The 10,487-nt window shown below is 34.2% G+C and overlaps 2 protein-coding genes across 2 annotated transcripts; both read left to right on the plus strand.

Annotated features, from left to right (window-relative positions):
* Positions 1–2,401: 2,401 nt before the first annotated feature.
* LOC110888960 lies at positions 2,402–3,052 on the plus strand. The gene has a single exon (XM_022136456.1). The coding sequence runs from the start codon at positions 2,402–2,404 to the stop codon at positions 3,050–3,052; it is 651 nt and encodes a 216-aa protein (XP_021992148.1).
* A 2,558-nt stretch (positions 3,053–5,610) lies between these two features.
* On the plus strand, positions 5,611–9,697 carry LOC110914509. Its single transcript, XM_022159300.2, has 3 exons — positions 5,611–5,757; positions 7,730–7,835; positions 9,452–9,697. Exons 1-3 carry the CDS (start codon positions 5,645–5,647, stop codon positions 9,464–9,466), a joined length of 234 nt encoding a protein of 77 aa, XP_022014992.1. The 5' UTR covers positions 5,611–5,644; the 3' UTR covers positions 9,467–9,697.
* Positions 9,698–10,487: the final 790 nt, after the last annotated feature.

The raw sequence follows: 10,487 nt of genomic DNA on the forward strand, positions 1-10,487 counted from the left end.
AACCCTAGGGCGAAGCTGAATCAGGGACCAGATTCAGCTCAGCTATGGTGCCTGGACAAACCTTTACTCGGGAGCCACAACTACTCTTATCAGACCTAATACACAAATCAAGACAAGAACAACAGATAAACAACCACAACAGGCCACAAGAAACGCAGAATATAGCAACACAGAGAAAAAACAAGTAATCAAAGAAATGTCGGTCCTCACTACCCCGACTTCAACTACTCCAACAATAGAAAATAAAAGAGAAGAGTAAGAACGATCTTACATCGGGTGCAAAATAACTCCAAATAAAACCAGATCTGTAGTTTTCAAGAACTACAAGACCTGATTTGCTAAAAACAACAATCAAATGATCCCGGTTAGTTTGCCCTGAACCTTCTAGGGTTTCAGAGACTAACGCAGGTCTTCAATCAACACCGCACAAACCCTAGAATAGGATTTGTCTTCACAGATCTCCCAAGCACAAATTCCAAGGATGCGAAACAACACAATACAACTCTGATCAACAAGGGCAAGAAACCCTAACATACACACAACAAACACTATCAGAATAAGATGCGGAAGACAAATCAAGAGCTCTTTGGCTCTGATACCAAGTCAAATGGTATGAAAACAACTGATAACACACAATATAGCGAGAAAACAAGCGACAAAAACTTTTATTATTTACCCAATCCAAAAAACACCCCCAAAATCCTAGATCTTACAAACAGTAAGATCTGAGAACAAACACAATGAAATGATCAACTGATACAAACAATCAGAAGATCAGAAACAGTGATCACACACGATCACTAGATCTATCAAAGATCTCAAAACAACTGATACAAAAATACAAAAGGATACAATCAAAGAACAAAGAAGACTGATAAACTTGAGAGCTGTGCGTAACAAATGAGAGAGAGACTGGCTAGAAATGTCGAGAAGTCTGCCTTTTATACCACCTTTTGGAAATATTACACTTCAGTCCAAGAGATATGTTGATGACGATGGCAACCCCTCAAATGTTTCACGTACACCCCTTATACTTCGAGCTGTTATAACAAACTAACAACCGGATAACAGATCAGCCTATCTTTTGTGATTATTTATAAACAGCCCAAACATAACAGGCCCAGACATGTTATAATAAGCCCAATAAATAAATAACATATGAATGAGAATTAATCCTTTACTTTTAACAAAAATAATTATTATGACGGAGAGCGGTCTGTAGGTTGGCACGTAAAAACATGAATCTTTGAATCGGTTTTGTGAAAATGTTTGTGAACTTATCCTCTATAGATGTAGATTGCACATGAAGCTTTCCTTGTGTAACTCTAACAAAGTGAAAATTAACTACGAACATGCTTTGTTCGTGTATGACACACATATGATTACTAGCAAGGTATGTAGCACCTAGATTGTGTCATCAGAATTTTGGAACAAAATTTTTGTTACTGTTTATTTTTCTCATAATTCGGGTTACTCGAATCGACCCAAATTCGAATTTGAATTCAGTTTCACAATTTTAAAATTCAAATAACCCAAAAACAAACCCGACGAACCCCTACTTTAGATCGCAAAATTACGTCTTTCAAAACAGAAAGACGTAATTCACGATCTAAAGTAGGGGGTGTTCATCGGGTTGGTTTTCGGATTATTCGAATTTGAAAATTTTTGAAAAACAAAATAATGCTTTTCGATATCTTGAATATCCAGTTGAAACAAGAAAGTTTAAGGGGCAGTTTGGCAACATTTGAATGGTTAAGTGCTGAACCAATAAGAGGTCTGAACCATTAAGAGCCTGTATAATGCTTAACCGTTCAGAGGCAAATGTCTGGCCAATTCAGATTAGAGGTCTTAACCATTCAGACTCTGTATAAATCTTAACCATTTAGAGGCAAATGTCTGAACCATTCAGACATTTGCTCGTGAAACAAACAGTCTGAACCATTAAGTGCTGAACCGAGTAAGAGGTCTGAACCATTAAGAGCCTCATTAAGAGGTAAACAAACAGCCCCTAAATTGCTTTACATTGCAATAGAAACTTGATCAATAGAGTTGATCTTTGGTGTTGAATCATGCTTTTTGCATATACTAGTTATGTGGCAAAAAAGCAAGGTGTGAATTGAAACTTGATTTTATTGGACAAAATGGCACAAGATATATAGAGGTCAAGTAACGTTTCTTTCTATGATTTCAAGTCTTTAGAAGCTTCACCAAACCTAATTCTCCATTAACCCTAAAAGTCAAAACTTTCATGTTTGACTATTCTAACAATTGGATTTAACTAGTCTTAAAAACAAACATTCATATACTTCATATGATTCTTTCTCATCCATTTTGATTCTCATATTTGTAAAAATACTACACATATAAAAAGACCCTTACAGTTTGCAAAAAACAAGAAATCATGGCCTTCATATGTGGTTCATTCCATAGCCAAGAAGAAGATAATTACGATGTGGTTTGGCCATTTTCTTCCCCATCTACAAGAAAATCAACAAGAAGACGGCACATTTTCGGTAACCGAAGAAATAAAATAGCCACAAACCCATATGCGAATTGCGGGCTCGACAAGTATGAGGCACTTTTGGCTGAACTTGACCAGAAAAGACAGAAGTTTTTGGCACAAAAAAGGTATGAAGATGTCTCCATGGTTAAGTTCATTTACAACAGCACGAATGAACTCGAACCTGTTGTGATCAAGTTACAAGATGAGCATAGAATAATACATCATAACACAAGTTCATTAAGTACTCCAGAAGTAGATCATAAAAAGGATGTTTCTTTTAGTAAAGCCGAAGAAGACAACACGAAACCAGTGGTTCATGATCATACTGAAAAGTTTAAGTTGGATCAAAGTAAAAGAAAGATTGTGGAATGGTGGAAGCCTTGTTATTATTTTCCTTTGTTTGTGATCTTGATCTTGGTGTTATTGATGTTTTCGGGACGATCTTTCGCGATATTATGTACTTCTATCGGTTGGTATTTGGTTCCGGAAGTTAACGAGAACTTACATAATCCAAAGCAGCCGAATAACATCAAAGAATTGAAAGAGTAGTTGCAAAAGTCAAGATGGATATGTGACATAAGCAATAAACATGATACTAGAAGCTTCTGATCGAACTTTGACGTACGTAATCAGCTTCGATTGGTCGTTCTTGATTTTGGTAAAGACTAAAAACTTCCTTTTTTCGGTTTGTAATTTTGTGATATTGTTTTGTGGCGATGTGTTCGTTGTGTATGTTTTATTTTCTTTTGTTTGTTTGTTTTAATGTTGTTGTAGCATTAGAGATGTCGAGTTGGATTCATAGATCGATAGCTTGATGTAGCTAAATCTTGAATATATCGTAAAAGGTAATTAAGTGGCGGCAGTTTTTATGGGGCATGTTGGAATAACTAACTTATCTTGTCATTAAATATATACTTCTATATATATGTCTTAATTAAATTTAGAGTTTGGTGTATTATTTAGGCATATAGCAAAGTGTTTTTATTTATATTTCATACGGACAGGTGAGTTAATTTTGGTGGTAAGGTGTTTTCTTTTTATTCAAAAATGAAAGGTTTAAATCATGCAAGGTGTATATATAGGTGGTTAATGAGAATAGTTTATGATTAAGAGCCCGAGCCGTTTCTAAACATGCGCCCTTGGTCCAAAGACATTTGTGAATTTCACTCAATCAAGTAGTGATGATTCAAGTCCCATCATGGATAATTGGGTATCTAGGTGGATTTTAGGGGGCGTAGAATAAGGGAGTGTATGTTCTAAAAGATAGATTGACTAAGGAACTCATTTTAATAGTACGATGTCATCATAGCTAAACGCTTTTTCTCTTCTCTGACAGGCAAAGGTTATGAGGTATGGGTCCGTCTCGTATGAATTTTAAGCATGGCTGTACAATCGACTTCACAAATTTAGAGAATAAGTTTAGCTCCCAATAGATAATTATAAATAAATATCTCATGTAACTAGGGTTGTGCAAATAGTTTGTGGCTCGAAACTTAATTGAAAGAAGCTTGCAAAAAGCTTGCTTGAAATTGTCTTGGTTGTAAACGAGTCGAAGCCAACGCGGTTTGCTTTGTAAACGAGCCACACTCAAGTTAAGTCGAAGCCAACGCGGTTTGCTTTGTAAACGAGCCACACTCTAGGTTTGAAACCAGGGGCTACTATTTATTTTACACCCTTTATTCCTTCTCTTCTTCATTGCAATACCATCCCAAATTGCCCATTTGTAAGATCTTAAACTTCCTTTTCTCTTCTTCACTCATTTTTTTATTTGGTATATAAAATTACATTTATTCAACCCGTACAATATTATTCTTATAGATATAACTTTTTATTATTTAATATATAAAATTATATTTACTCAACTCGTGCAATAAAGAAGGTTTTAAAAATATATTGTTTTATTATTTAGTATATAAAATTTATTTATAACCCCGTGTAATACACGGGGTTATAACCTAGTATATATATATAATATAATTGGCAGGTGATGAAGAAAAGTAAATTTAAAGTATAATATGTTTTTCAACAAATTTAGTATATTCATAATACAAAAAAACAAAAAAAAATCTCTAAACTGAGTTTTGATATATTCGAAAAGAACATTACGAAACTAATTTATCTTTTAACATTTTCTAAAATTTTAAATTCAAAACTAAAAGCCCATCTTGTGATCATATTTAACTGATATTACACTATTTAAAAAAATATGTGTGGTGGTTTAGTTTGAGTTCACCAGACATAAGTCAAGTATAAAGTTACAAATAACATACTCCAAAAACATCCAGCTAATTGCAAACCAACCCCAACCTAATCCACTTTAGTTTCTATTACACAATTCAATTTCACCAAAGCTCAAATTTCAAGAAAAAATAACACAAATATAAATAATATCAATTTAATATAACTAAAACAACGAGAGCATCCACAATAAGGGTGTTTTTGGTGGATGTTTTTATTTGCCACATGTCACTTGCCCCACCAATAAATTTGTTTCTCTCTCTTGCCCTACACACAATACATAAAAACATCAATTTCTCTTTCATCTATTCTCTCTTCTAATCATACTCACATGTATATTTTTTCAGGTTTTTGTGGAACAACAAAATAGCTACATCTCTCCTCCACCTCAACACTCTCTCTCATCCATGTCATCAAAAACATCTAAAAACATCGTTATTGTGGATGCTCTGAGAAATAGATTATTTAAAAATAGGGATAATGGATATAAATAACCCCAATTTTCATTAATTGTCCAATTGCACTCTTAACTTTCGATTTATATCACAACATTCTCAATTTTCAACTTTTTTTTTCTCTGACACTCTCTAACTAATCAAACACTAACCCAGTTAGTTTTTTTGCTGGTGTGGCACTTTGTTCGGTGACGCGGCATCTGATGTGACCTTTTTTGCTGACATGGCATCTGACATGGTAACTGATGTTGCATTTTTTTATGACGTAGCAGCTGATGTGGCTACTAATGTGGCATCTTTGATGACGTGTCACAACAAAATTCTCAATTCCTACAATTACAAGGACTAGAGTTGAAAGTACACTAAAGATGAAGGCACTATTTGATCTGGATTCTGAGCCTATATATTCTGTACGACCGGTCAAAATTGAGTCCAAAAAGTCAACAAGATGGGTTGCTTAGATTGCTTCGACGGAGGGTTAGCGAGACAGGAGAGATTGGAAGAAGAACGCAAAGCTTCTCAAGAAGCTCGAGCCAAAGCCGCTGAAGCCGCCGAAAAAAGGCAATTCATTTCTGAATCTGTTATTTTGCTTAATTTTATTAATTTTTACTGTAGTTTGGTTCATAAGTGATGCTTGCTTGCAGATGAAGCTATTTAGGTGTAGGAATATACACAATTGAAATTGCTTATAACTAGTGATGTTAACTTGTTAAGTTGTTGTGGTCAATAAGTCAACCGTGTGTCGGTTAGGCTCTCTCAGGTCAGTCACTGGGGAGTTGCGAGTATTCGGGCAGGCCCGGCTTTGTGGGCTGGGCAGCTCGGGCAGACGCCAAGGCCGAAAAGGTTTATAGAGCCCAACAAAAATTTAGGGTTAAGGTTTTTATATGAGCACCTTAAATGTTTAATAAATGACTTTAGTAACAAAAATGAAGGTTAAATTTGAAAACCAAGGTCATGAGTTCAAAACTCTTCCCTTACATTTTTATTTCCTAAACAATTTTCAGTTAATCCTATACATTTTTTATTTCCTAAACTGTTTTGAACTATCAATTCACTTAATTAATTGACTCTTCGATCTTGGTAACAAGATGATTATATGATTAATTAGTTAATGTTTTGGGTTATAATCTTGAGGTCATGAGTTCAAACCCCATGATTAGCATGTCGTATTGTGGTTTCTTGATATATATTTGATGAGTTTATATTATACCAACTTTTTTGTTTCGCCCGGGGCCCAATTTTTTTTACCATTCTCGGAGACGGCCCTGTACTCGGGGAGTATCCGGACATGTTAAAATCATAAACAAATTATTTTTTTGGGAAATTATATATATGTCAAATATCATAAGTTATTGATAGGGTTGCAAACGAACCAAACGTTTGGCGAACAGTTCGTGAACCATTCGGCGGGAAGTTCGTTTGTGTCCGTTCGCTTATTAAACAAACGAACACGGACAAAAAAAATCGCTCGTTTAGTTAAATGAACAAACATGAACAGAGGCCATGTTCGTTCATTTATGTTCGTGAACGATCTGTAACGTGTTCGTTTGTGTTCGATAATTCATTAGTGTTTTTAGTTTTATATTTTATTAAATGCTTAAAAATTCCGATAAATAAAAGATTTAATAAGTGTCATCGTATTATATATTATGTTCATGAACGCTTGTTTGTATTCGTTTGTTTCCATTTGTGTTCATGAACGTCAATTTGTGCTCATTTGTGTTAATCAACGTCCGTTTTCATTCATTGCCTAAAATTAACAAACAAACACAAACAAACACGAATAAGTTCATTTCCTTAACGAACGAACACAAACATAAAATCACGTTCGGTAAGCGTTCATGAATAGTTCGTGAACACATATATTTCTTATCAAACGAACACGAACAAGGCCTTGTTCGTGTTTGTTCGGTTCGTTTGCAGCCCTAGTTATTAATATTTATAACAAAATATGTGAATATCAATATAAATAAAAAAAATACGTGTTCGAAGAGTAAAGTATTTCAAAAATTGATATTCATTATTTAATATGATAAACAAGGAATTATGTTTTTTTTTTCTTAAGTCAAACTCGTCTCAAGTTGTCCAACTAGACCCGGTGCTGGCCAAGGTTGACCGCGTTTGACCAATTCCGAGTAATTAAGCGAAGTTGAAGAAAATCATATCAGCACCCTACCTTGTAGCGATTACTCGGCCTCCTAGACCTTGTTTTATATAGCAATGTTTTTTTTTTTTTTTTTTTTTGCAATGGATGACCAGTTTGTAATTCTTCTAGATATAGAGTTTAGGTCTTGCATACAATTTGTTGATCAACTTGCACACGGTGTTGGTTGAATATGTGTATTGAACGGGTCGGTGATTCGATATACAACGTCCTCCCCTTCTTGAAAAACGTTTGACCTCAAACTTTGAATACGATCGGTAGCATATCTCGCAGAGTTCGTCTTGTGTTGTATAATTCGATATACAACATTGATATTTCAAATTTACAAGATAAACTTTGTTTGAAATATTTCCATGACTGGATTTGCAGGCAAGAACAGTTTGAAAAATCAGCTGCAGGTAGAGCCGCAAAAGCTCAGATGCAAGCAGCTGCAAAACAGGCTTCACATACTAACAAAGGCGAACCGACTCTTAAGGTACAGTAAAACCTCTATAAATTAATAATGTTGGGACTGACTTACTAAGATATTTTATTAATTTAGCGAGATATTGTTATATCGATAAATTAATAATTTATGGAAAAATTACAAGTTTTGTCCTTTATCTTTATACCACTTTTCAGGCGGTGTCCTTTTTAACGAATGTTGACAGGCGGTGTCCTTTACTAGGTATTTTGTTGCAAGTTTAGTAATTTACACCCAACCCAGTTAGAAAACCCTGTTAATTGTTGACAGACGGTGTCCTTTACTAGGTATTTTGTTGCAAGTTTAGTCCTTTACAGTCAACAATTAACATGGTTTTTTAACTGGGTTGGGTGTAAAGGACTAAACTTGCAACAAAATACCTAGTAAAGGACACAGCTTGTCAACATTCGTTAAAAAGGACACCGCCTGAAAAGTGGTATAAAGATAAAGGACAAAACTTGTAATTTTTCCATAATTTATTAATATAAAGTGTTTTACGTTTGACCTTTAAATTTCCAAGTCCAATGTGCATTTAGAATTCAAAAATTAATTGAATCCGTCAAGTTCATTGTTTTTTAATACAAAAAGTTAGTTCATGGTACCAAAAAATAAATTACAAAAACAAGTTTGAATGCACATTTCTTTTCCAACTTTTTGTTGGAATACGAGAAGACAATGCCCCAACTCTTAAGTTTTTTTTTTTTTTTTTTTGAACGGCAAATTTGGATCACTGACGGACCACTGGAGTATCATCGTGCGACCAGTGGAACCACCCGATCATATCCATCTCCACTAGGCTAGAGGTGCACAAACCGGTTAATTTTAATAACCGGTTCGGTTAACCAGTTATACCGGTTAATTTGACTTTTTGATATTAACCGGTTAATGCTTTAACCGGTTAATGCTTTAACCGGTTATTTTTTTAACTGGTCCGGTTAATTACTTTAACCGGTTATTTTCGGTTATTAACCGTTTTTTTTGCCTTTTTTTTGAATTTTTCGGTTATTTTTTCGGTTAACCAGTCTATCGGTTAAAAAACCGGTTTAAAAAAACGGTTAATAACCGGTTATTATACTAAACACTTATAATCGGTTCTAACCTACGGTTAAATAACCGGCTGGACCGGTTATTCCTAAATCGGTTATTAACCGGTTACGGTTTCGGTTAATAACCGGTTACGGTTAATTAACCGGTTATTTTGTGCACCTCTAGGCATAATGCCTATACACCAATTCAGGAGGAAACCCAACTCTTAAGTGCAATAAGGAGATTTAAAGATGAACTCAATATACATTTGAAGTTTAACAGAAAACAAGTGAATTTAGATTCATTTTTTACTAGACAATCTTAGAATTTGGAATCTTTTAGTAATTATTAATTTATAGTTTCGTTGGGACCAATATATATAGGACTTCAAAATAGTTATTAATTTATTACCTTATTATTTTATCAATTGGGGTCCAATTTTGTACTGGTCCCAAGTTGGGACCGGATAAATTATTAATTTTATCGAGGTTATTAATTTAAATAGGTTTTACAGTATAGTTATTTTCACAATTTTTTTTTGTTTGTACTGTCTTCTTATTTATTTTTTAAATCTGACGAGCTTTGTTGTATAACGGGTGCAGTGGCAGATGGGATGATTGTTGTATAGCTTTTGTAACCACAACATCCGCCGTTAAGTACATTTGTAAGTAGTATTCGAGTGTTTTTGTATTTTTAATAAGAGATTGTTGTTGTTTTTTAAACGCAATATGTTTATCGAAACAATTTGAATCAAACTGCAGTTTTGAAGTTTGGAACAATGTATTTTAATAACAGATTGTTGTATATTTTCTGGAAATAGTAACAAGTTGGTAACTTTGACCCAAAAAGTCAATTTATATTCTCTCCCTCTCCCTCACTTAGACGATACACCGAATCATGGTTAGACGGTTCTAACCACAATGCGTTCGTTACGAAGCTTCTTGCGTCTTCGTTATATTATTAAAAATGATGTTTTTAAATAAAAAGTAATGATGTGAATATTGATGAATGTAATTCCTTTGACTTGGCTTAACTTAGGATGAGCATGGTACTAGACCGGTACCGAAAAACAAGGAAAATGGGTACCAGTACGGCATACCGGTAAATCAACCAAAATAGCAGTACCGAAAATGGAAAAAATTGGTACCGGGAAATGCTCGTCCCTAGCTTAACTAACACAGATTTCACCTTGTGATTGAATCAAAGATAGTGTAGGTTTCTATTGGCTTTTTTGGGCAGTTCTTGAGCAATTTGAATCGATGCTTGTGACCTAAAAGTTTTTTGTATTATGAAAATCTGGAGTTATTTGGTTTTTAACTTTTTTATACAAAACTATTATTAGTCTGATGTGCAAATTCTCTCATTTATTCCACCTGAATGTGTGTGTGTTTGTTTAATTTAATTTTTTAAATACACACATTCAGGTCTAAACTTAAAAGGGCATTAAATCTGTACCTATAAGCTTCCACATAAAAGAAAACAACTAATTAAATTTGGCTATGTGGTCCAAGAAAGTTTGGTCGTTATTCTTATAATCAATTGACGGCCTAGTAGCATCAGGTCTTTATCACCATCAAAGTGATGCAGGTTCGAGTCTCACAAAGTAGACAATAAATGGATTTTATGATCAGATTCTAG

The sequence above is a fragment of the Helianthus annuus genome, chromosome 11 (genome assembly GCF_002127325.2).
Source record: "Helianthus annuus cultivar XRQ/B chromosome 11, HanXRQr2.0-SUNRISE, whole genome shotgun sequence".
Lineage (NCBI taxonomy): Eukaryota > Viridiplantae > Streptophyta > Magnoliopsida > Asterales > Asteraceae > Helianthus > Helianthus annuus.